This window comes from Salvelinus fontinalis, chromosome 36 (genome assembly GCF_029448725.1).
Source record: "Salvelinus fontinalis isolate EN_2023a chromosome 36, ASM2944872v1, whole genome shotgun sequence".
Lineage (NCBI taxonomy): Eukaryota > Metazoa > Chordata > Actinopteri > Salmoniformes > Salmonidae > Salvelinus > Salvelinus fontinalis.
In genome coordinates, this window is record NC_074700.1 from 26,807,072 (window position 1) to 26,833,886 (window position 26,815).

The window sequence follows — 26,815 nt, forward strand, 5'->3', positions numbered from 1 at the left end:
GAACGGTTTATTGGCCAACAGCGTAACCTGAAGTAATGCTCATTTATAAAACGTGACAGAACGGTTTACAACAGGGTAACCTGAAGTAATGCTCATTTATAAACGTGACAGAACGGTTTATTGACCAACAGGGTAACCTGAAATAATGCTCATTTATAAACGTGACAGAACGGTTTATTGACCAACAGGGTAACCTGAAATAATGCTCATTTATAAACGTGACAGAACGGTTTACAACAGCGTAACCTGAAAGTAATGCTCATTTATTACCAGTGAAATGACATCTGTAAAACATATCTGTAAGTAAAGTGTAACAAATCTACTCCACAGTGTCAAACCAAAGTGTGTTCCCCTTTTAAACCACAGAACCAACTCCTGTCCGTGGTGTGAAAACATGTGTCGCTGCAGTTGAATCAGGGGTTAAATACAACACCGTCTGTCCTGGGATGAATCAGATGACCAGCCAGACTCTTTTAAACTTGTGTGCTACCGTCTGGCCCTCTGGAGGTTTACAACCATGAGCAGCGATGGCTATTGAACGGAGATACCTGAAGGGTAATATTACCTGGCCACCAGATCTGCTTTTAGGCTACTAGCCAAATTGGCTAAAGCAATAATCAACGTGGCTACTAGGCTACGTATTGCAGGGACAGAGTACAAGAAAAGTAGAAATCCAGGCTAAAGTAGAATCGAGTCTATAACATCACCGTTAAAAACTACACAACAACATAAAGTATGGTATTTAAGAGAACATACAAGGTATAAAAAAAATAAAAAAAAACATCAGGAAAGTATTCCCTGGTTTCTACAGAACATCCTAGAAGAAGGGCTTCTTTATTAAAGCATCAGAGGAAAGCTTGTCCTCTAATCCTCAGGGAAAGGAGACGACTTAAAGACACTCCTCAGGCCGGTCTGTCTTTAGGAAAACACCTGGCACCCGTGTTTTCCCCGTTCACTAGAAGACTTAACAACCTGAACTTGTCAAATAAAAATAAATTTAAAATAAAAAAAACACTCGTTGTCCTTTTCCATCGCTTAACGTCTGCAATGTTTTTTTTGAAACGGTGTGCACCAATGAATTTGGGTAAAGAGGTTGTCCAAATACTCTCGAGTGGACAAGGGAGGGTTAAGAAACACCATAACCCAGTTGGACAGCTGGTATGTTCCGTGTTCACCCCCTCTGATTCTGAGTTGGTATGTTCCATTGTTCTGTCCCCCTCCCCCCCAGGTACAGATCTAGAATCAGTTTCCCTCTCCAAATACTAACCTTCAACCATTAGGTGGTCGAAAACTGTAACCTGCACCAAGATCAGTGTCTAGGGACAACTTCACCCTGCTCTGTTTCTCCCAGTGGAGCTCAGGATGATTCTACTGTAGTTCGGAGCTTCCATCCTCTGGCTCCTCCTTCGGCCCCTCCTCCGGCCCCTCCTCTGGCCCCTCCTCTGGACCCTCCTCCGGCTCCTCCTCTGGCTCCTCCTCTGGCTCCTCCTCTTCCTTCTTCTCAGTCACGACCCCCTTCTCTCCTCCCCTTCTCTCCTCCAGTTGACTCATTCTCCTGCGAACCTCCTGCAGCACCTCTCCTCTCCTCTTCTGTTTCTCCCTCCATCGCTCCACCCTCTCCTCCTCCTCCCTCTCTTTCTCCTCCAGGAGCGAGCGGAGGAACTCGGGGCTGATGACGTTATCCTTGTCGTTAACCAATAGGAATGCGTTCTTGAAGCGGTTGTAGAGCATCGACGCCTTGTCCATCACGTCCTGGTTACTGCGGAAACGACGCATCTGGGAAGCACACAGTTGTGGGTTAGGTGTGTGGTTCGGAAAGTATTCAGACCCCTTTGACTTTTTCAACATTTTGTTAAGTTCCGGCCTTATTCAAAAATTGATTAATGAGGAAAATGTTTTAAGTAATCTACACACAATACACCCATAATGACATCACAGTACCCCATAATGACATCACAATACCCCATAATGACATCACAATACCCCATAATGACAAAGTGAAAACAGGTTTTCATAAATGTTTGCAAACTGATTTACTATGAGACTTGAAATTGAGCTCAGGTGCATCCTGTTTCCATTGATCATCCTTGAGATGTTTCTACAACTTGATTGGAGTTCCACCTGTGGTCAATTCAATTGATTGGACATGATTTGGAAAGGCACACACCTGTCTATATAAGGTCCCACAGTTGACACTGCATGTCAGAGAAAAAAACAAGCTCTGCCTTCCTACAGAAGGCTGTAGAGCTCCTAGACAGGATTGTTTCGAGGCACAGATCTGGGGAAGGACACCAAAACATTTCTGCAGCATTGAAGGTCCCCAATAACACAATGGCCCCCATCATTCTTAAATGGAAGAAGTTTAGAACCACCAAGACTCTTCCTAGATCTGGCCGACCGGCCAAACTGGAAGCCACTGGTCAAACTGAGCAATCAGGGGAGAAGGGCCTTGGTCATGGAGGTGACCAAGAACCAGATGGTCACTCTGACAAAGCTCCAGAGTTCCTCTGTGGAGATGGGAGAACCTTCCAGAAGGACAACCATCTCTGCAGCACTCCACCAATCAGGCCTTTATGGTAGAGTGGCCATACGGAAGCCACTCCTCAGTAAAAGGCACATGACAGCCCTCTTGGAGTTTGCCAGAAGGTGCCTAAAGACTCTCAGAACATGAGAAACAAGATTCACTGGTCTGTTGAAACCAAGATTTAACTCTTTGGCCTGAATGCCAAGCGTCACGTCTGGAAAAATCCTGGCACCATCCCTACGGTGAAGAATGGTTGGGGCAGCATCATGCTGTGGGGATATTTTTCAGCGGCATGGATGGGAGACTAGTCAAGAATCCATGGAAAGAGCAAAGTACAGAGAGATCCTTGATGAAACTCCAGGGCACTCAGGACCTCAGACTGGGGTGAAGGTTCACCTTCCAACAGGACAACAACCCTAAGCACACAGCCAAGACAACGCAGGAGTGGCTTTGGGACAAGTCTCTGAATATCATTGAGTGGCCCAGCCAGAGCCCGGACATGAACCCGATCGAACATCTCTGGAAAGACCTGAAAACAGCTGTACAGCAACGCTCCCCATCCAACCTGACAGAGCTTGAGAGGATCTGCAGAGAAGAATGGGAGAAACTTCCCAAATACAGGTGTGCCAAGCTTGTAGCTTCACACCCAAGAAGAATCGAGGCTGTAATCGCTGCCAAAGGTGCTTCAACAAAGTACTGAGTAAAGGGTCTGAATACTTATGCAAATGCAACATTTCAGTTTTGAATTTGTAATAAATCTGCAAAAATGTCTAAAAACACATTTTGTGCTTTGTCATTATGGGGTATTGTGATGTCATTGTGGGGTATTGTGATGTCATTGTGGGGTATTGTGATGTCATTGTGGGGTATTGTGATGTCATTGTGGGGTATTGTGATGTCATTATGGGGTATTGTGATGTCATTGTGGGGTATTGTGATGTCATTGTGGGGTATTGTGATGTCATTGTGGGGTATTGTGATGTCATTATGGGGTATTGTGATGTCATTATGGGGTATTGTGTGTAGATTGATGAGGAACATGTTTATTTAATCCATTTTAGAAAAAGGCTGTAACGTAACAAAATGTGGGAAAAGTCAAGGGGTCTGAATACTTTCCGAAAGCACTGTAAGTCAGGAGTGTGTGTGTGTGTGTGTGTTATTGTATGTATGTGGAAGCTGTCGTACCTTTCTGAGAGTAGTTATGAGTTCACTGTGTCTCTGGACATGTTGTGATGTTACATAGACCATAGTGAGTTGGTCCAGCGCCGTCAGACACTTACTAATGTCCTGAGAGACAGAGACAGAGACACAGAGACATTATATAGACCATAGTGAGTTGGCCCAGGACAATCAGACACTAACTAATGTCCTGAGACACAGAGACGTTATATAGACCATAGTGAGTTGGTCCAGCGCTGTCAGACACTAATGTCCTGATGGATTGGGGGGGGTAAACGGTTACATTTCTCTAATAGATCAAAGGGTGTGCGTGTGACTCACAGGGTTGTCCGTCTTCAGAGAGATGCGTATATCTCCGTGTATACGGTGTAGGGTAGAGTCCGTCAGAGTGAACGATTCTTTAGTGGTATGTAGTTTAGACATACTGTCTGTTATCTGGCCGTCCCCTAGTACACTTCTCCTGGTACAGACAAGACAACCAATGGTTAGTTATGATCACCGACATAAACATGCAAGCAGACAGGTACAGAACAGACACAGGTACAGGACAGACAGGTACAGGACAGACAGGTACAGGACAGACAGAAGTACAGGACAGACAGGTACAGGACAGACAGGTACAGGACAGACAGGTACAGGACAGACAGGTACAGGACAGACAGGTACAGGACAGACAGGTACAGGACAGACAGGTACAGGACAGACAGAGGTACAGGACAGACAGAGGTACAGGACAGACAGAGGTACAGGACAGACAGAGGTACAGGACAGACAGAGGTTCAGGACAGACAGAGGTTCAGGACAGACAGAGGTACAGGACAGACAGAGGTTCAGGACAGACAGAGGTACAGGACAGACAGAGGTACAGGACAGACAGAGGTACAGGACAGACAGAGGTTCAGGACAGACAGAGGTTCAGGACAGACAGAGGTACAGGACAGACAGAGGTACAGGACAGACAGAGGTTCAGGACAGACAGAGGTACAGGACAGACAGAGGTACAGGACAGACAGAGGTACAGGACAGACAGAGGTACAGGACAGACAGAGATTCAGGACAGACAGAGGTACAGGACAGACAGAGGTACAGGACAGACAGAGGTTCAGGACAGACAGAGGTTCAGGACAGACAGAGGTACAGGACAGACAGGTACAGGACAGACAGAAGTACAGGACAGACAGAAGTACAGGACAGACAGAAGTACAGGACAGACAGAAGTACAGGACAGACAGAGGTACAGGACAGACAGAGGTACAGGACAGACAGGTACAGGACAGACAGAGGTACAGGACAGACAGAGGTTCAGGACAGACACAGGTACAGGACAGACAGGTACAGGACAGACAGAGGTTCAGGACAGACAGAGGTTCAGGACAGACACAGGTACAGGACAGACACAGGTACAGGACAGACACAGGTACAGGACAGACACAGGTACAGGACAGACAGAGGTACAGGACAGACAGAGAAAAGACAGTTACAAGGCAGACAGGCAGACAGAAAGACAGGTAGGACAGACAGGTTATTCGTTTCTGTACTCACTGAGGTGATTTAGGCTCCTCCTCCTGTCGTCTCTCTATCTTTTCTGTCTCCACTTTCTTGGATTCGGACTTGCTGGTCTCCGCCCGGGTCGATTCGGACTTCTTGGCCTCCGCCCGGGCCGATTCGGACTTCTTGGCCTCCGCCCGGGCCGATTCGGACTTCTTGGCCTCCGCCCGGGCCGATTCGGACTTCTTGGCCTCCGCCCGGGCCGATTCGGACTTCTTGGCCCCCGCCCGGGTCGATTCGGACTTCTTGGCCCCCGCCCGGGTCGATTCGGACTTCTTGGCCCCCGCCCGGGTCGATTCGGACTTCTTGGCCCCCGCCCGGGTCGATTCGGACTTCTTGGCCCCCGCCCGGGTCGATTCGGACTTCTTGGCCCCCGCCCGGGTCGATTCGGACTTCTTGGCCCCCGCCCGGGTCGATTCGGACTTCTTGGCCCCCGCCCGGGTCGATTCGGACTTCTTGGCCCCCGCCCGGGTCGATTCGGACTTCTTGGCCCCCGCCCGGGTCGATTCGGACTTCTTGGCCCCCGCCCGGGTCGATTCGGACTTCTTGGCCCCCGCCCGGGTCGATTCGGACTTCTTGGCCTCCGCCCGGGTCGATTCGGACTTCTTGGCCTCCGCCCGGGTCGATTCGGACTTCTTGGCCTCCGCCCGGGTCGATTCGGACTTCTTGGCCTCCGCCCGGGTCGATTCGGACTTCTTGGCCTCCGCCCGGGTCGATTCGGACTTCTTGGCCTCCGCCCGGGTCGATTCGGACTTCTTGGCCTCCGCCCGGGTCGATTCGGACTTCTTGGCCTCCGCCCGGGTCGATTCGGACTTCTTGGCCTCCGCCCGGGTCGATTCGGACTTCTTGGCCTCCGCCCGGGTCGATTCGGACTTCTTGGCCTCCGCCCGGGTCGATTCGGACTTCTTGGCCTCCGCCCGGGTCGATTCGGACTTCTTGGCCTCCGCCCGGGTCGATTCGGACTTCTTGGCCTCCGCCCGGGTCGTTTCGGACTTCTTGGCCTCCGCCCGGGTCGTTTCGGGCTTCTTGGCCTCCGCCCGGGTCGATTCGGACTTCTTGGCCTCCGCCCGGGTCGATTCAGGCTTCTTGGCCTCCGCCCGGGTCGATTCAGACTTCTTGGCCTCCGCCCGGGTCGATTCAGACTTCTTAGCCTCCGCCCGGGTCGATTCCGACTTCGTAGCCTCCGCCCGGGTCGATTCCGACTTCGTAGCCTCCGCCCGGGTCGATTCCGACTTCGTAGCCTCCGCCCGGGTCGATTCCGACTTCGTAGCCTCCGCTGATTTCTTGCTCTCCACTTTCTTCTCCATCTTTTGTTCTAGTTTCTTACATTCTGTTTTTTTGCCTTCCAAATTTTTTACTTCCGTTTTTGTACTTTCCACCTTCTCATCTGTTTTCTTCCTCTCCGTTGTCTTGACGCCTGTTGTCTTGACGCCTGTTGTCTTGACGCCTGTTGTCTTGACGCCTGTTGTCTTGACGCCTGTTGTCCTGACGCCTGTTGTCCTGACGCCTGTTGTCTTGACGCCTGTTGTCTTACTCGCTGTTTTTCTGTCCCCTTTCTGCCCACCTGTTTTTCTACTCTTCTTCTCTTCAGCTTTCTTCCCTCCAGCTCCATTTTTCCTGATGAAAAAAAAAAAAAAGTAGATTATTTCAGATTAGTGTGTGTGTATGTGTGTGTGTCTGCTCAGAGCAGTGTAAGACAGCGTGTGTGTGTGTATTCATGAGGTGTGTGCTTACATTGTCCGTGTAGGTTTAATGCTCTGTCTTCTCAGGCCCTTCCTTCTAGTGAGAAGTCCTTGTAGAGACTTCAAGACACTCTCTCTCCTGGCCGCAAGACGCCGCCGACGCTGCACAGACACACACACACCGTAAGTACACACACGGACGGGAACACGCCCACACGGGAATACAAACAGGATGTTACATCACTATCAATCTTCACCACTAGTATTGGACAGTTCTTGCATTGTAAAGTGTTCTCGCCTGTATGGGCATTGTTCTGCAAACAGTAATTGACAGTTTTAACATTTCTACATGCCTTGTCACACTATCCATGTGTGTTAACTTCTGTGCAGCATGAACGGGGAAGCTAACGTGATGCAGCCCAGACTGGTCTGCATTTCAAACGACACCCTATATAGTTCAAAGTAGGGATATATAGGGAACTAGTGTTGCACTGTATACTCAAACTTCTGTACTTTGACACTAGAAAATGGAGCTCACCACGAGCTCACTGCTAGCCTGCACTGGGAATCTGGGCTGCATCATGTTAGCTCCACTAACTCACTGCTAGCCTGCACTGGGAGTCTGGGCTGCATCATGTTAGCTCCACTACCTCACTGCTAGCCTGGGAGTCTGGGCTGCATCATGTTAGCTCCACTACCTCACTGCTAGCCTGGGAGTCTGGGCTGTATCATGTTAGCTCCACTAACTCACTGCTAGCCTGCACTGGGAGTCTGGGCTGCATCATGTTAGCTCCACTAACTCACTGCTAGCCTGTACTGGGAGTCTGGGCTGCATCACGTTAGCTCCACTAACTCACTGCTAGCCTGTACTGGGAGTCTGAGCTGCATCATGTTAGCTCCACTAACTCACTGCTAGCCTGCACTGGGAGTCTGGGCTGCATCATGTTAGCTCCACTAACTCACTGCTAACCTGGGAGTCTGGGCTGCATCATGTTAGCTCCACTAACTCACTGCTAGCCTGGGAGTCTGGACTGCATCATGTTAGCTCCACTAACTCACTGCTAGCCTGGGAGTCTGGGCTGCATCATGTTAGCTCCACTAACTCACTGCTAGCCTGCACTGGGAGTCTGAGATGCATCATGTTAGCTCCACTAACTCACTGCTAGCCTGGGAGTCTGGGCTGCATCATGTTAGCTCCACTAACTCACTGCTAGCCTGGGAGTCTGGGCTGCATCATGTTAGCTCCACTAACTCACTGCTAGCCTGCACTGGGAGTCTGGGCTGCATCATGTTAGCTCCACTAACTCACTGCTAGCCTGGGAGTCTGGGATGCATCATGTTAGCTCCACTAACTCACTGCTAGCCTGGGAGTCTGAGATGCATCATGTTAGCTCCACTAACTCACTGCTAGCCTGGGCTGTATCATGTTAGCTCCACTAACTCACTGCTAGCCTGGGAGTCTGGGCTGCATCATGTTAGCTCCACTAACTCACTGCTAGCCTGGGAGTCTGGGCTGCATCATGTTAGCTCCACTAACTCACTGCTAGCCTGCACTGGGAGTCTGGGCTGCATCATGTTAGCTCCACTAACTCACTGCTAGCCTGGGAGTCTGGTCTGCATCATGTTAGCTCCACTAACTCACTGCTAGCCTGGGAGTCTGGGCTGCATCATGTTAGCTCCACTAACTCACTGCTAGCCTGCACTGGGAGTCTGGGCTGCATCATGTTAGCTCCACTAACTCACTGCTAGCCTGGGAGTCTGGGCTGCATCATGTTAGCTCCACTAACTCACTGCTAGCCTGTACTGGGAGTCTGGGCTGCATCATGTTAGCTCCACTAACTCACTGCTAGCCTGCACTGGGAGTCTGGGCTGCATCATGTTAGCTCCACTAACTCACTGCTAACCTGGGAGTCTGGGATGCATCATGTTAGCTCCCCTAACTCACTGCTAGCCTGGGAGTCTGGGCTGCATCACGTTAGCTCCACTAACTCACTGCTAGCCTGTACTGGGAGTCTGAGCTGCATCATGTTAGCTCCACTAACTCACTGCTAGCCTGCACTGGGAGTCTGGGCTGCATCATGTTAGCTCCACTAACTCACTGCTAACCTGGGAGTCTGGGCTGCATCATGTTAGCTCCACTAACTCACTGCTAGCCTGGGAGTCTGGGCTGCATCATGTTAGCTCCACTAACTCACTGCTAGCCTGGGAGTCTGGGCTGCATCATGTTAGCTCCACTAACTCACTGCTAGCCTGGGAGTCTGGGCTGCATCATGTTAGCTCCACTAACTCACTGCTAGCCTGGGAGTCTGGGCTGCATCATGTTAGCTCCACTACCTCACTGCTAGCCTGGGAGTCTGGTCTGCATCATGTTAGCTCCACTAACTCACTGCTAGCCTGGGAGTCTGGGCTGCATCATGTTAGCTCCACTAACTCACTGCTAGCCTGTACTGGGAGTCTGGGCTGCATCATGTTAGCTCCACTAACTCACTGCTAGCCTGCACTGGGAGTCTGGGCTGCATCATGTTAGCTCCACTAACTCACTGCTAGCCTGGGAGTCTGGGCTGCATCACGTTAGCTCCACTAACTCACTGCTAGCCTGTACTGGGAGTCTGAGCTGCATCATGTTAGCTCCACTAACTCACTGCTAGCCTGGGAGTCTGGGCTGCATCATGTTAGCTCCACTAACTCACTGCTAGCCTGGGAGTCTGGGCTGCATCATGTTAGCTCCACTAACTCACTGCTAGCCTGGGAGTCTGGGCTGCATCATGTTAGCTCCACTAACTCACTGCTAGCCTGGGAGTCTGGGCTGCATCATGTTAGCTCCACTAACTCACTGCTAGCCTGGGAGTCTGGGCTGCATCACGTTAGCTCCACTAACTCACTGCTAGCCTGTACTGGGAGTCTGAGCTGCATCATGTTAGCTCCACTAACTCACTGCTAGCCTGGGAGTCTGGGCTGCATCATGTTAGCTCCACTAACTCACTGCTAGCCTGGGAGTCTGAGATGCATCATGTTAGCTCCCCTAACTCACTGCTAGCCTGGGAGTCTGGGCTGCATCATGTTAGCTCCACTAACTCACTGCTAGCCTGGGAGTCTGGGCTGCATCATGTTAGCTCCACTAACTCACTGCTAGCCTGGGAGTCTGGGCTGCATCATGTTAGCTCCACTAACTCACTGCTAGCCTGGGAGTCTGAGATGCATCATGTTAGCTCCCCTAACTCACTGCTAGCCTGGGAGTCTGGGCTGCATCATGTTAGCTCCACTACCTCACTGCTAGCCTGGGAGTCTGGGCTGCATCATGTTAGCTCCACTAACTCACTGCTAGCCTGGGAGTCTGGGCTGCATCATGTTAGCTCCACTAACTCACTGCTAGCCTGGGAGTCTGAGATGCATCATGTTAGCTCCCCTAACTCACTGCTAGCCTGGGAGTCTGGGCTGTATCATGTTAGCTCCACTAACTCACTGCTAGCCTGGGAGTCTGAGATGCATCATGTTAGCTCCCCTAACTCACTGCTAGCCTGGGAGTCTGGGCTGTATCATGTTAGCTCCACTAACTCACTGCTAGCCTGGGAGTCTGAGATGCATCATGTTAGCTCCCCTAACTCACTGCTAGCCTGGGAGTCTGGGCTGCATCATGTTAGCTCCACTAACTCACTGCTAGCCTGGGAGTCTGGGCTGTATCATGTTAGCTCCACTAACTCACTGCTAGCCTGGGAGTCTGGGCTGCATCATGTTAGCTCCACTAACTCACTGCTAGCCTGGGAGTCTGAGATGCATCATGTTAGCTCCCCTAACTCACTGCTAGCCTGGGAGTCTGAGATGCATCATGTTAGCTCCCCTAACTCACTGCTAGCCTGGGAGTCTGGGCTGCATCATGTTAGCTCCACTAACTCACTGCTAGCCTGCACTGGGAGTCTGGGCTGCATCATGTTAGCTCCACTAACTCACTGCTAGCCTGGGAGTCTGAGATGCATCATGTTAGCTCCCCTAACTCACTGCTAGCCTGGGAGTCTGGGCTGTATCATGTTAGCTCCACTAACTCACTGCTAGCCTGGGAGTCTGAGATGCATCATGTTAGCTCCACTAACTCACTGCTAGCCTGGGAGTCTGAGATGCATCATGTTAGCTCCCCATTCATGCTGCACAGAACACACATGGATAGTGTGACAAGGCATGTAGAAATGTTAAAACTGTCAATTACTGTTTGCAGAACAATGCCCATACAGGCTTCCAGCTTGGTAAGCTAGCTTTCCTAGGTCGCTTCCAGCTTGGTAGACTAGCTTTCCTTGGTAGGCTAGCTTTCCTTGGTAGCTTCCAGCTTTCATTGGTAAGCTAGCTTTTATTGGTAGCTTCCAGCTTGGTAGGCTAGCTTTCCTTGGTAGCTTCCAGCTTTCCTTGGTAGGCTAGCTTTTATTGGTAGGCTAGCTTTCCTTGGTAGCTTCCAGCTTGGTAGGCTAGCTTTCCTTGGTAGGTTAGCTTTCCTTGGTAATCTCTCATAAAGAAGATGATGTGAGGGGGGCGGGGCTGTGAGATTATTTAATAAGATACTGAAAGAGTATCTTATTAAATAATCAAGAGGGTTTCAGATGTTTTTCAGAAGATGGGCAGGGACTCTACTCTCCTAGCTTGAAGAAGAAGCTGGTTCTACGCATTGTGGGGTGCCAGGACAGAGAAGAAGCTTGGACTGGGCTGAGCCAGGAGCTGCCCTCCCGTTGGGGTGGGAGAGCCAAAAGACCAGAGATGGCAGAATAGAGTGGTCGGGTTGGGCTGTAGGCTTTGATCATAGTCTGAAGGTAGAGAGGAGCAGTTCCTCTCGCTGCTCCGTAGGTCAACACCACTGCCTTGTAGTGGACACGAGCTTCAATTTCACCTTTTGACAACATCCATTTTGATTTAAAAATCAAAACTTATTTTGGCCATGGAAGAAGTGGTCAGAAAGTAACTTGAGACCTGACCAGTCAGGATATAAAGATGTTTAAAGTTTAATTTTTTTTTTAATATATTTTTTAACATTTGAGTTTGATATCATTTCAAAGTGTACAGTGTTTTCAAACTATTTCATTATTTCTTGAAAATTAATTTAATAAATTAAGTCTTTTTTTTAATTTATTTTTTAAGTAAACGTAAGTTATCCAAAATTGCATAAACTCAGTTGCGTTTCTCATATTCCCGTTGTAGTCGAGACCCTACTTCACATCGGAGGTGGTGGTGGTTTGTGTGTTGTGCCCGCCCTCTGTTGAGACACAACATGCTCTTGAAGACAAGGTGGGTGTCATTTCAAATGATAGAAATAGGATTCATAGAATGAAACCTATCCCTTCAGTCCACTGCAATTTACCTGGTAACACCATTGAAATGTAAAATATTGTGACGGCCCCGAATTTGTCTGAACCGTGTCAGTGCTTCTCCTTCCAATGGGGCGCCGCCCCTTTAATTCCCTATAAAATAGCCAGTTGCTCAAGAGATGGGTGTTCTAGAGGAGGAGTTCCGACCCTCAACTCGGTAGCTTGTTCCTACCTCGTTGTTTTGTTTTTTAAAAAAGTGTAAGAGTCCGTGAGTCAATCTGATAGCAGAACTCCAGCGGAGAATGGAGACCTGCTCCGTATTGGGTCCGGGGGAGACCTGCTCCGTATGTTAGAGTTGTTGGAATAATATATTGTGAATCCTTACTATGTGAAAAGACAAAAAGAGCGTTTATGGTTTTCAGAGGTTGTGAATGACACTGGTTTTACACTTCACTTTATGGAGGGACCATGACGTGACTGAGGTCAGTTGGGTTCACTCAACCATTTACCGGGCCGGATAATTTTATGCCTGAGGTCCTGGACATTACAGGTGAAAGGTTTCCATTTTGACTTTAACATGAGTGCTTTTTATTGGTGTAGACTTGACGGACCAGACGGAACTCATTTCTCCACAAACAAAAAGGAGAAATTCTACAATCTCTCTGGTAGGCCGACCTACCTGGCACCGCTAACAAACAATTACCCGTTAGGCCGACCTACCTGGCACCGCTAACAAACAATAACCCGGTAGGCCGACCTACCTGGCACCCCTAACAAACAATAACCCGGTAGGCCGACCTACCTGGCACCGCTAACAAACAATAACCCGGTAGGCCGACCTACCTGGCACCCCTAACAAACAATAACCCGGTAGGCCGACCTACCTGGCACCGCTAACAAACAATTACCCGTTAGGCCGACCCACCTGGCACCGCTAACAAACAATAACCCGTTAGCGGTGCCAGGTAGGTCGGCCTAACAAACAATAACCCGGTAGGCCGAACTAACAAACAACCTCAAGTCAAAACTGTTACAATTGCCATTTTTACTTCTAATGACGACCACCAGTCTCCCCACCATCAAAATGTCCATTTAAAAATATCCAGGTCTATTCTATTATCTATATTTCAATAGGTTTCCTCCTGAGGATTGACCATGTAGTTTTAAAATTAAAATTGGAGTCAACATACTCTGATGCGTGGACCTCCAACCATCTTTGTGGCACCATTTGAAAGTTCACATTTCTAATCTAAATCCTATTTTAGTGCGTTTCAATGCAGAAATTATAAAATAGTTTTGACAATTTTGTAAGTTTTTTTAAAAATGACATCAAACATCAACCGTTAATATTTACTCAGTGATGAAGACATTGTCGTCTCGTGTTGGTAAAATGTTATTTTTTTACCTTTTATCCCCTGAAAAAAGTTTTTGACATTCAGGTCTAAAAAGTCCCTTTCTGACCACACAAATGTCTGGATTGGAAACTATTCATTGAAATCAATAACGGGATGCTGTCAAGAAGTGATTGAGGTAAATCCATTTGAATTCAACACACACACACGCCTATTTAATATGGCCTGGTTCCTCTCTAGGTTTCTTCCTAGGTTTTGGCCTTTCTAGGGAGTTTTTCCTAGCCACCGTGCTTCTACACCTGCATTGCTTGCTGTTTGGGGTTTTAGGCTGGGTTTCTGTACAGCACTTCAAGATATTAGCTGATGTACGAAGGGCTATATATAAATAAAAATAAAATAAACTTGATTGATTAATATGCATTTACCTGTACTATGAATAGACCTAGGCTACATCTTGACATACCCACTTTATCAATACAGATTTACCATTCAAATACAATTACCATTATGTTACGTAATTAAATTGGTAAAAAAAAAAAAAAAGGTCAAATCGATTGTAAACTGAACAAAAACATAAATGCAACATGCAAAGATTTTACTGAGTTACAGTTCATAATCAGGAAATCAGTCCATTTAAATTAATTAAAAAATAAAGGTAGGGGTGTGGATCAGGAAACCAGTCAGTATCTGGTGTGACCACCATTTAGCCTCATGAAAACCAGTCAGTATCTGGTGTGACCACCATTTGCCTCATGCAGCGCTACACATCTCCTTCACATAGAGTTGATCAGGCTGTTGATTGGTGGCCTGTGGAAGGTTGTCCTCTTCATTGGCTGTGTGAAGTTGCTGGATATCGGCGGGAACTGGAACAAGCTGTCGTACACGTCAATCCAGAGCATCCCAAACATGCTCAATGGGTGACATGTCTGGTGAGAATGCAGGCTATGGAAGAACCGGGACATTTTCAGCTTCCAGGAATTGTCTACAGATCCTTGCGGCGTGGGGCCGTGCATTATCATGCTGAAACATGAGGTGATGGCGACGGATGAACGGCACGACAACGGGCCTCAGGATCTCGTCACGGTATCTTTGTGCATTCAAATTTCCATCGATAAAATACAATTGTGTTTGTAGTCCTTAGCTTATACCTGCCCATACCATATCCCCACCGCTACCATCGGGCACTCGGTTCACAACGTTGACATCAGCAAACCACTCGCCCACACGTGGTCTGCGGTTGTGAGGCCGGTTGGACGTTATGCCAAATTCTCTAAAACGATATTGGAGGCGGCTTATGGTAGAGAAATGAACATTACATTCTCTGGCAACAGACAGCTCTGGTAAACATTCCTGGAGTCTGCATGTCAATTAAACACTCCCTCAACTTGAGACATCTTGTGTGACAAAACTTCTCATTTTAGAGTGACCTTTATTTGTCTCGATCACAAGGTGCACCTGTGTAATGATCATGCTGTTTAATCAGCTTCTTGATATACCACACCTGTCAGGTGGATGGATTATCTTGGCAAAGGAGAAAGGCTCACTAACAGGGATGTAAACAAACAAGAAAGAAATAAGCTTTTTGTGCGTATGAAACATTTCTGGGATCTTTTATTTCAGCTCATGTAACATGGGACCAACACTTTACATGTTGCCTTTATATTTTTTGTTCAGTGAATAATTTATTCGTTAATGCATACATGTTGATGTAAAAAAAAAGAAGAAGAAAAAAGAATCTACCGTCATGATATTGAATTCAAGATGGCCACCGATTGAACAGATCAGTAGCTGAGTTCACCTGCCCACTGGATCCAGTGCCATTCTGTGACTTTGACTTATATGCCATCTTTTGTTGCCGTGGTATCGTTTAGCTATCGTTCTCCTATCAAATATCGTGACTGTATCGAGTATTGGAATACTAAACCTGATATTGGGGTCAAAATTCTAGTATGGTGACAACGCTATAGGGAATAAGGGGGGGGGGGGGGGGGGGGGCATATGGGATCTGTCAGAGAGCACTCACCTCTTCATCCTGACCAGCACTGATCTCTGTAACAGTATTGTTCCCCTTCACTGCTACCCCATCCTCCTCCTCGTTCCCCTTCACTGCTGCCCCATCCTCCTCTCCGTTCCCCTTCACTGCTACCCCATCTTCCTCTCCGTTCCCCTTCACTGCTGCCCCATCCTCCTCTCCGTTCCCCTTCACTGCTGCCCCATCCTCCTCTCCGTTCCCCTTCACTGCTACCCCACCCTCCTCCTCTTCGTTCCCCTTCACTGCTACCCCACCCTCCTCCTCTTCGTTCCCCTTCACTGCTACCCCACCCTCCTCCTCTTCGTTCCCCTTCACTGCTACCCCACCCTCCTCCTCTTCGTTCCCCTTCACTGCTACCCCACCCTCCTCCTCTTCGTTCCCCTTCTCTGCTACCCCACCCTCCTCCTCTTCGTTCCCCTTCACTGCTACCCCATCCTCCTCCTCGTTCCCCTTCACTGCTGCCCCATCCTCCTCTCCGTTCCCCTTCACTGCTACCCCATCTTCCTCTCCGTTCCCCTTCACTGCTGCCCCATCCTCCTCCTCTTCGTTCCCCTTCTCTGCTACCCCACCCTCCTCCTCTTCGTTCCCCTTCTCTGCTACCCCACCCTCCTCTTCGTTCCCCTTCTCCGCTACACCACCCTCCTCCTCTTCGTTCCCCTTCACTGCTACCCCACCCTCCTCTTCGTTCCCCTTCTCCGCTACACCACCCTCCTCCTCTTCGTTCCCCTTCTCCGCTACACCACCCTCCTCCTCTTCGTTCCCCTTCACTGCTACCCCACCCTTCTTCTCTGCTACCCCACCCTCCTCCTCTTCGTTCCCCTTCACTGCTACCCCACCCTCCTTCTCCGCTACACCACCCTCCTCCTCCTCGTTCCCCTTCACTGCTACCCCACCCTCCTCCTTCACGGCTACCCCACCCCCCTTCTCCGCTACACCACCCTCCTCCTCGTTCCCCTTCACTGCTACCCCACCCTCCCCCTTCACTCCTACCCCACCCTCCTTCTCCTTCACTGCTACCTCACCCTCCTTCTCCGCTACACCACCCTCCTCCTCCTCGTTCTCCTTCTCTGCTACACCACCCTCCTCTTCATTCCCCTTCTTAACCTCTTCCTTGTGGATTACTTCTTTGTCTGTTTCTAAACATTCCACCTCCCTCATCTTACTGACTTCAATCTTTCCCTCTTCAACACCAACTTCCTTTGTCTTCTCTCCCTCATCCTCCTTTTTCCTCTTCCTCCCTCTACTCTCCCCCTGTTTCTTTCTCTCTTCTGTTGTCTTCTCTCCCTCATCCTCCTTTTTCCTCTTCCTCCCTCTACTCTCCCCCTGTTTCTTTCTCTCTTCTGTGGTCTTCTCTCTCTTGCTCTTTGTAGTGGGGGAGCTTTTCTCCTCCGTCAATCTTGTCTTCTTGCTGGCTGTGGAGACAAGAACAGGACGGCCATTTTAGAATCCCCCCTGTCCCATGACACCACATTGATATAATTGATACAAAATGGCTGACAGCTAGTGGTGATGTTCTTTACCTGGTGGGATTACAGTTGAACCGGCCGGGGCTGTCTTCTGCCCTTGGACAGGCTCGTCCTGGGTCGAATGCATTCCAATCTAATGACACGTATTAGCATAGCAGAGGTTATTGGTCTTTTAAATTGATTTATAAACCCGTTTATAAACATCAGCAATTAAAAAAAATCCTTTATACATCTAGATCTGACAGATAAATGTTTAGAAACATTGGTGCTTTTCCCCCTCCATACCTTTTTCCTTTTCTCAGCTCTTGTGTTGGCCGGCGTGTCAGTTTTCTGTTGGCCGCCGGCCGATGTTTTTTTGTTTCCCGGGGCCGTCACTGCCACTGTCTTGATAGTCTTCGCTTGTGTTTTAGGGGCCTTTATCGAGGCCTGTTTAGGGGAGGTGGACATCTGTAAGTTGAAGTAAAAATAAATAAAAACAGACTAATGATTTTCTACTATTATATAGCTACTGTCTGTTTCACAGCTGGACAGTCGACTCACTTTGACCGGTGCTGGTGTCTTAGACTGGTCTGGATTTTTTTCTGCTTGCTCCTTTTTGGCTGCGGTAGCACCCACCTGTTTCAGACAGAGAAACAGAGACTGAGCTGAGAGCAAGAGGAATTCCAATTCACTACATGGAGGGAGGTGTGTCAGAGAGAGATAGAGTGAGTGAGAGAGAGTGCGTGTGTGAAAGAGAGACAGAGCGAGAGAGACAGAGCGAGAGAGACAGAGCGAGAGAGACAGAGCGAGAGACACAGAGCGAGAGACACAGAGCGAGACAGAGAGACACAGAGCGAGACAGAGAGACACAGAGCGAGACAGAGAGACACAGAGCGAGACAGAGAGACACAGAGCGAGACAGAGAGACACAGAGAGAGACAGAGAGACAGAGAGAGACAGAGAGACAGAGAGAGACAGAGAGAGACAGAGAGAGACAGAGAGAGAGAGAGAGAGAGAGAGTGCCTGTGAGTGTCCTCCTCACCTTCTGTTTGGTGCATACTCTAGGAGTGTTCTCTATCTCCCACATTCCCTCTGTGAAGCCTCTAATGCGCACTCCTTTCCCATATCTGCCCTTGTTCCCTACGTAGGTCACTATATTTTCAAACGGTATGGATGCTCTGGGAACAGAAGAAGAAGACTCGGTCCACAAACAAGAACAGAATGACAGAAACCATCAAATTCCCATTTTGGCCATTTATCAAACACTTATCTAGGGCGACTTACAGCCAGTACAAACTAATCACACATACTAATCACACAAACTAATCACACATACTAATCACACATACTAATCACACAAACTAATCACACATACTAATCACACAAACTAATCACACATACTAATCACACAAACTAATCACACAAACTAATCACACAAACTAATCACACAAACTAATCACACATACTAATCATACAAACTAATCACACATACTAATCACACAAACTAATCATACAAACTAATCATACAAACTAATCATACATACTAATCATACATACTAATCATACAAACTAATCATACATACTAATCATACATACTAATCATACATACTAATCATACAAACTAATCATACATACTAATCATACATACTAATCATACATACTAATCATACATACTAATCATGTTGTTGTCATGTTGTGTTGCTACCATGTTGTTGTCATGTTGTGTTGCTGCCATGTTGTGGTGCTACCATGTTGTGTTGCTACCATGTTGTTGTCATGTTGTGTTGCTACCATGCTGTGTTGCTACCATGTTGTGTTGCTACCATGTTGTTGTCATGTTGTGTTGCTACCATGTTGTTGTCATGTTGTGTTGCTACCATGTTGTTGTCATGTTGTGTTGCTACCATGTTGTTGTCATGTTGTGTTGCTACCATGTTGTGTTGCTGCCATGTTGTGTTGCTACCATGTTGTGTTGCTACCATGTTGTGTTGCTACCATGTTGTGTTGCTACCATGTTGTGTTGCTACCATGTTGTTGTCATGTTGTGTTGCTACCATGTTGTTGTCATGTTGTGTTGCTACCATGTTGTTGTCATGTTGTGTTGCTGCCATGTTGTTTTGCTACCATGTTGTTGTCATGTTGTGTTGCTACCATGTTGTTGTCATGTTGTGTTGCTACCATGTTGTGTTGCTACCATGTTGTGTTGCTACCATGTTGTGTTGCTACCATGTTGTGTTGTTGTCATGTTGTGTTGTTGTCATGTTGTGTTGTTGTCATGTTGTGTTGTTGTCATGTTGTGTTGTTGTCATGTTGTGTTGCTACCATGTTGTTGTCATGTTGTGTTGCTACCATGTTGTGTTGCTACCATGTTGTTGTCATGTTGTGTTGCTACCATGTTGTGCTGCTACCATGTTGTGTTGTTACCATGCTGTTGTCATGTTGTGTTGCTACCATGTTGTGTTGCTACCATGTTGTTGTCATGTTGTGTTGCTACCATGTTGTGTTGCTACCATGTTGTTGTCATGTTGTGTTGCTACCATGTTGTGTTGCTACCATGTTGTCATGTTGTGTTGTTGTCATGTTGTGTTGCTACCATGTTGTTGTCATGTTGTGTTGCTACCATGTTGTGTTGCTACCGTGTTGTTGTCATGTTGTGCTACCATGTTGTGTTGCTATCATGTTGTTGTCATGTTGTGTTGCTACCATGTTGTTGTCATGTTGTGTTGCTACCATGTTGTTGTCATGTTGTGTTGCTACCATGTTGTTGTCATGTTGTGTTACTACCATGTTGTTGTCATGTTGTGTTGCTGCCATGTTGTTGTCATGTTGTGTTGCTACCATGTTGTTGTCATGTTGTGTTGCTACCATGTTGTTGTCATGTTGTGTTGCTACCATGTTGTGTTGCTACCATGTTGTGTTGCTGCCATGTTGTGTTGCTGCCATGTTGTTGTCATGTTGTGTTGCTACCATGTTGTTGTCATGTTGTGTTGCTACCATGTTGTGTTGCTACCATGTTGTGTTGTTGTCATGTTGTGTTGTTGTCATGTTGTGTTGCTGCCATGTTGTGATGCTGCCATGTTGTGATGCTGCCATGTTGTGTTGTTGTCATGTTGTGCTGCTACCATGTTGTGTTGCTACCATGTTGTGGTGCTACCATGTTGTGCTGCTACCATGTTGTGCTGCTACCATGTTGTGGTGCTACCATGTTGTGCTGCTACCATGTTGTGCTGCTACCATGTTGTGGTGCTACCATGTTGTGCTGCTACCATGTTGTGCTGCTACCATGTTGTGCTGCTACCATGTTGTGCTGCTACCATGTTGTGCTGCTACCATGTTGTGCTGCTACCATGTTGTGCTGCTACCATGTTGTGCTGCTACCATGTTGTGCTGCTACCATGTTGTGCTGCTACCATGTTGTGCTGCTACCATGTTGTGCTGCTACCATGTTGTGCTGCTACCATGTTGTGCTGCTACCATGTTGTGCTGCTACCATGTTGTGCTGCTACCATGTTGTGCTGCTACCATGTTGTGCTGCTACCATGTTGTGCTGCTACCATGTTGTGCTGCTACCATGTTGTTGTCATGTTGTGCTGCTACCATGTTGTGCTGTCATGTGTTGCTGCCTTTCTATGTTGTCGTCTTAGGTCTCTCTTTATGTCGTTTTGTGTTGTCTCTCTTGTCCTGATGTGTGTTTTGTCCTATATTTATATTTTATTATATGAAAATAATAATTTGTTCTTAACTGACTTGCCTAGTAAAACATGAATAAAACATGAATAAAAAGCTGCATCAGTAAATCAGCCTTGGCCTCGGATTGGAAGGATAGGAAGGATAGGAAGGAAGGATAGGAAGGATAGGAAGGAAGTCTAGGAAGGAAGGAAGGATAGGAAGGATAGGAAGGAAGGATAGGAAGGAAGTCTAGGAAGGAAGGATAGGAAGGATAGGAAGGAAGTCTAGGAAGTCTAGGAAGGAAGGATAGGAAGGAAGTCTAGGAAGTCTAGGAAGGAAGGATAGGAAGGAAGGATAGGAAGGATAGGAAGGAAGGATAGGAAGGATAGGAAGGAAGTCTAGGAAGGAAGTCTAGGAAGGAAGGAAGGAAGTCTAGGAAGGAAGGATAGGAAGGAAGGATAGAAAGGATAGGAAGGAAGGATAGGAAGGAAGGATAGGAAGGAAGGATAGGAAGGAAGGATAGGAAGGAAGGATAGGAAGGAAGGATAGGAAGGATAGGAAGGAAGGATAGGAAGGATAGGAAGGAAGGATAGGAAGGATAGGAAGGATAGGAAGGAAGTCTAGGAAGGAAGGAAGGATAGGAAGGATAGGAAGGAAAGGAATGAAGGATAGGAAGGAAGGATAGGAAGGAAGGATAGGAAGGAAGGATAGGAAGTCTAGGAAGGAAGGATAGGAAGGAAGGATAGGAAGGAAGGATAGGAAGGAAGTCTAGGAAGGAAGGATAGGAAGGATAGGAAGGAAGGATAGGAAGGAAGGATAGGAAGGAAGGAAGGACAGGAAGGATAGGAAGGAAGGATAGGAAGGAAGGATAGGAAGGATAGGAAGGAAGGATAGGAAGGAAGGATAGGAAGGATAGGAAGGAAGGATAGGAAGGAAGGATAGGAAGGAAGGATAGGAAGGATAGGAAGGAAGGATAGGAAGGAAGGATAGGAAGGATAGGAAGGAAGGATAGGAAGGATAGGAAGGAAGGATAGGAAGGAAGGATTGGAAGGATAGGAAGGAAGGATAGGAAGGATAGGAAGGAAGGATAGGAAGGATAGGAAGGAAGGATAGGAAGGAAGGATAGGAAGGAAGGATAGGAAGGAAGTCTCCTCTACTTACGTCTGGTGAGTTCCAAAGAAGAACACTGGAACCTTCTTCTTAGAGATCTCGCCCCGGGCGATCTGTAGGAGAAACACAGACACTGTCTGTCTGTAGGAGAAACACAGACACTGTCTGTCTGTAGGAGAAACACAGACACTATCTGTCTGTCTGTAGGAGAAACACAGACACTATCTGTCTGTCTGTAGGAGAAACACAGACACTGTCTGTCTGTCTGTAGGAGAAACACAGACACTGTCTGTCTGTCTGTAGGAGAAACACAGACACTGTCTGTCTGTCTGTAGGAGAAACACAGACACTGTCTGTCTGTCTGTAGGAGAAACACAGACACTGTCTGTCTGTCTGAAGGAGAAACACAGACACTGTCTGTCTGAAGGAGAAACACAGACACTGTCTGTCTGTAGGAGAAACACAGACACTGTCTGTCTGTCTGTCTGTAGGAGAAACACAGACACTATCTGTCTGTCTGTCTGTAGGAGAAACACAGACACTATCTGTCTGTCTGTCTGTAGGAGAAACACAGACACTATCTGTCTGTCTGTCTGTAGGAGAAACACAGACACTATCTGTCTGTCTGTCTGTAGGAGAAACACAGACACTATCTGTCTGTCTGTCTGTAGGAGAAACACAGACACTATCTGTCTGTCTGTCTGTAGGAGAAACACAGACACTATCTGTCTGTCTGAAGGAGAAACACAGACACTATCTGTCTGTCTGAAGGAGAAACACAGACACTGTCTGTCTATCTATCTGTCTGTCTGTCTGAGAAACACAGACACTATCTATCTGTCTGTCTGTAGGAGAAACACAGACACTATCTGTCTGTCTGTCTGTAGGAGAGACACAGACACTATCTGTCTGTCTGTCTGTAGGAGAGACACAGACACTGTCTGTCTATCTATCTGTCTGTCTGAGAAACACAGACACTGTCTGTCTATCTATCTGTCTGTCTGTCTGAGAAACACAGACACTATCTATCTGTCTGTCTGTAGGAGAAACACAGACACTATCTATCTGTCTGTCTGTAGGAGAAACACAGACACTATCTGTCTGTCTGTCTGTAGGAGAGACACAGACACTATCTGTCTGTCTGTCTGTAGGAGAGACACAGACACTATCTGTCTGTCTGTCTGTAGGAGAAACACAGACACTACCTGTCTGTCTGTCTGTAGGAGAGACACAGACACTATCTGTCTGTCTGTCTGTAGGAGAAACACAGACACTATCTGTCTGTCTGTCTGTAGGAGAGACACAGACACTATCTGTCTGTCTGTCTGTAGGAGAGACACAGACACTATCTGTCTGTCTGTCTGTAGGAGAAACACAGACACTACCTGTCTGTCTGTCTGTAGGAGAAACACAGACACTACCTGTCTGTCTGTCTGTAGGAGAAACACAGACACTACCTGTCTGTCTGTCTGTAGGAGAAACACAGACACTACCTGTCTGTCTGTCTGTAGGAGAAACACAGACACTATCTGTCTGTCTGTCTGTAGGAGAAACACAGACACTATCTGTCTGTCTGTCTGTAGGAGAAACACAGACATTATCTGTCTGTCTGTCTGTCTGTAGGAGAAACACAGACACTATCTGTCTGTCTGTCTGTCTGTAGGAGAAACACAGACACTATCTGTCTGTCTGTAGGAGAAACACAGACACTATCTGTCTGTCTGTAGGAGAGACACAGACACTATTGGCTTGTCTCAACCATCTTCCTCTCCTGAGCCCTTTGAGGAGTTGCAGTGATGAGACAAAATCGTAACTAGCAATTAGGGAGAAAAACGAGGTTAAAGGTTGTCAACTACATAGGGACTACATAGGGCATCAGCAGACAGTCAGTGGGTGTGTGTGTGAGAGAGAGTGTGTCAAACTCACCCTGGCCGGCCAGTGGGGGAAGCCCCTCATCTTGGCGAAGACCAAGTCCCCAGGTTGGAACGTGTCTGCTGCCTTGCCTGGCATCCTGCTGCAGCACTACTTCTCATACTGTGGAGAGGAGAGAGATAAGGTCGCCCTGATAGAGATCAGCTGACAAGACAGACACCTCGCTAAAACACCAGTAGAGAGGTAGTTGCTTTGCAAAAAACAGACATCGTAAAAAAGAAAATAAAAAAGCAGCAATCTTCAGTTGCTACAACACTTTTGACATCAATGAATGATGTAAACACATTGAGTCTTGAAGAATATAACTGCCTCGTGAGTTTAGCACAACTGTGGAACTCTATCAGAACCCAAGCTAGCTAAGTTAGCCTTCAACAGGAAGTGAACTGTAAAAACAAAGAGCTAGCTGTTGGACCACGCAGTGTAAGACGTTCACAGTAACAGAGTAGCAAGGACAAAACATATTTTCACCGTTTCATATCATCGAAATCTATCCCAGCACGTTTGTTGGGCTCATTTCAGTCGTTTTTACCTGATGAATCCTGTTGAAAAATCCTTTTTCAAAAAAAGGGACCATTTAGTTTACCTACATTGAAAATGATACTGTTGCTGCTTCCTGTTGTCATGGCTTTGTGATTTATGTCCTAGTGTCTTAACAATGCTTTTAAAATGTCCAAATTCATAATCAATAAGTTGTGATTTTTTTTTTTAAAGACCAATACATAATAATTACTCCCTACACACACACACACGTCACACTTGTATTCTAGGGCTGTACCTGACAAAAGAAGAAGAATCTTGGTCGACCAAGAGTCATCTGTTCTTTCAACCAATCGATTACAAGCAGTCACTTAAGACTGGAAATTATTAGATTGGTCTACTTTAAATTGTTCCCGCCTAAATCACTCACATCGATATTGTATAGAAATCAATGGAACTGGGACAATAACTGCGGTACCGAAACAGACAAACCGCAATTAACTTGGGTATACTATATCAGTGGATAGATGACAACCTGGTGTGGCAATTTACCGAGTCCTCCTTGCTAGCTAGCGGGAGGCAGGGTCCTTCGGGCTCCCACCTACCCTCACGGTTAACAGAACTGGGGGTGGGGCGCCTAACGAAACAGTCTACCTAGCTAGCACACGGTGTCACTCCTGCCTGCTGTATACCAGATTCCTCCTTAGGACTAGCTGGCTAAGCTAGTAAACAGTGTCCTTCACTCCCACCTGACATCAGCAAACCACTCGCCCACACAACGCCATACACAGTCTGCCATCTGCCCGGTACAGTTGAAATCGTGTTTCATCCGTGAAGAGGACACTTCTCCAGCGTGCCAGTGGCCATCGAAGGTGAGCATTTGTCCACTGAAGTCTGTTACGACGCCGAACTGCAGTCAGATCAAGACCCCGGTGAGGACGACGAGCACGCAGAAGAGCTTCCCTGAGATGAGCTTCCCTGAGATGGTTTCTGACAGTTTGTGCAGAAATGCACAGTTTCATCAGCTGTCTTGGTGGCTGGTCTCAGACGAACCCGCGGGCGAAGAAGCCGGATGTGGAGGTCCTGGGCTGGTGTGGTTGCACGTGGTTGTGAGGCCAGTTGGACTTACTGCCAAATTCTATACAATATTGGAGATGGCTTATGGTAGAGAAATTAACATTAAAATCTCTGGCAGCAGCTCTGGTGGACATTCTTGCAGTCAGCATGCCAATTGCACGCTCCCTCAACTTGAGACATCTGTGGCATTGTGTTATGAGAAAAATGCATATTTTAGAGTGGCCTTTTACCCACCCCAGCGTAACAGTTTTGCTTCTGTCCCTCACCTCGCCCCTACCTGGGCTCGAACCAGGGACCCTCTGCACACATCAACAACAGTCACCCAAAAAGCACCGTTACCCATCACTCCACAAAAGCCACGGCACTTGCAGAGCAAGGGGAACAACTATTTCAAGGACTCAGAGCGAGTGACGTCACCGATTGAAACGCTATTAGCGCGCACCCTGCTAACTAGCTAGCCATTTCATAGCGGTTACACCAGCACAAGGTGCACCTGTGTAATGATTATGCTATTTAATCTGCTTCTTGATACGCCACACCAGGTGGATGGATTATCTTGGCAAAGGAGAAATGCTCACTGAGAGGGATGTAAACACATTTAGGTACAATTTCATAGTAATAAGCTTTTTGTGCCTATAGAAAATGTCTGTCGTCTTTTATTCAGCTCATGAAACATGGGACAAACACTTCACATGCTGCCTTTATATTCTGGTTCAGTATACGTCCTTAGTCATTATCAAATAGACTTCTCAAACATAAGTCACTTTGCTATTACGTTTATTTTGATTGTCGATTATCTACATTTATCAAAAGTCCCATTTAAGTGGCCTGATTTCAGATGCACGCAACTGTCCATTTAAAGCAGGATTACTAGGGGAAATCGTTCTGGCAAAGCATGTAAACGTTAACTAACTATTATATTAAATCTGACTATCCACAATAATTGCATTATCGTGTGCAAGTAAGCGTACTCATGGACACTCAAGAGTATGGGAGGCTTGGGCGCCATTTTCGTAAAGTAAGACCGCGATCCACCAGCCAAACATGGAACGAACAGACTTCCCTCACCAGTTAGCGTGAAGAACTGGAAGTCAAGCAATGGACAGTCAATAACATGTTTAAGTGGCAGCCTTCATATTACACCGTCGTAGACCGACACGTTTATTAGCTCGGAGCTCATAAATGTGCTTGATTCTTTCGCGTCTTTTCGCTATATATTAGATAGATAATGTTTACAAAAAGAGGCTAGCTATATAGCTAGCAAGCCGAGTCCCTGAAAACGGAACACCGTTGTATATTTTCTCCGTTATTAGATTGCTAACTTTGCCACAATAATGCATTGTAGCTAGGTAGTCTAGTGAAAAAAAATATGCATGCGTATTGTTGAAATTCTTACCAGAAAACAAGTGGGCCAGAGTTGTAAATGCGTGCCTGTGACTCGCAGCTGTAATTGAATGTAACTCACATGTGTGAAGCTAGCTACCATAACAATCAGCCACAACG

The 26,815-nt window shown here is 47.2% G+C and overlaps 1 protein-coding gene across 1 annotated transcript; it reads right to left on the reverse strand.

The window, feature by feature from the left end:
- Positions 1-247: 247 nt before the first annotated feature.
- Positions 248-26,815, reverse strand: LOC129835650 (microtubule-associated protein futsch-like). The gene is made up of 13 exons (XM_055901371.1): positions 26,709-26,815; positions 23,753-23,860; positions 21,878-21,939; positions 18,090-18,225; positions 17,609-17,683; positions 17,354-17,515; positions 17,123-17,201; positions 15,594-17,014; positions 6,986-7,095; positions 5,246-6,868; positions 4,025-4,163; positions 3,710-3,811; positions 248-1,776 (listed from the first exon to the last, which is right to left on the reverse strand). The coding sequence occupies exons 2-13, from the start codon at positions 23,834-23,836 to the stop codon at positions 1,369-1,371; spliced, it is 4,401 nt and encodes a 1,466-aa protein (XP_055757346.1). The 5' UTR covers positions 23,837-23,860; positions 26,709-26,815; the 3' UTR covers positions 248-1,368.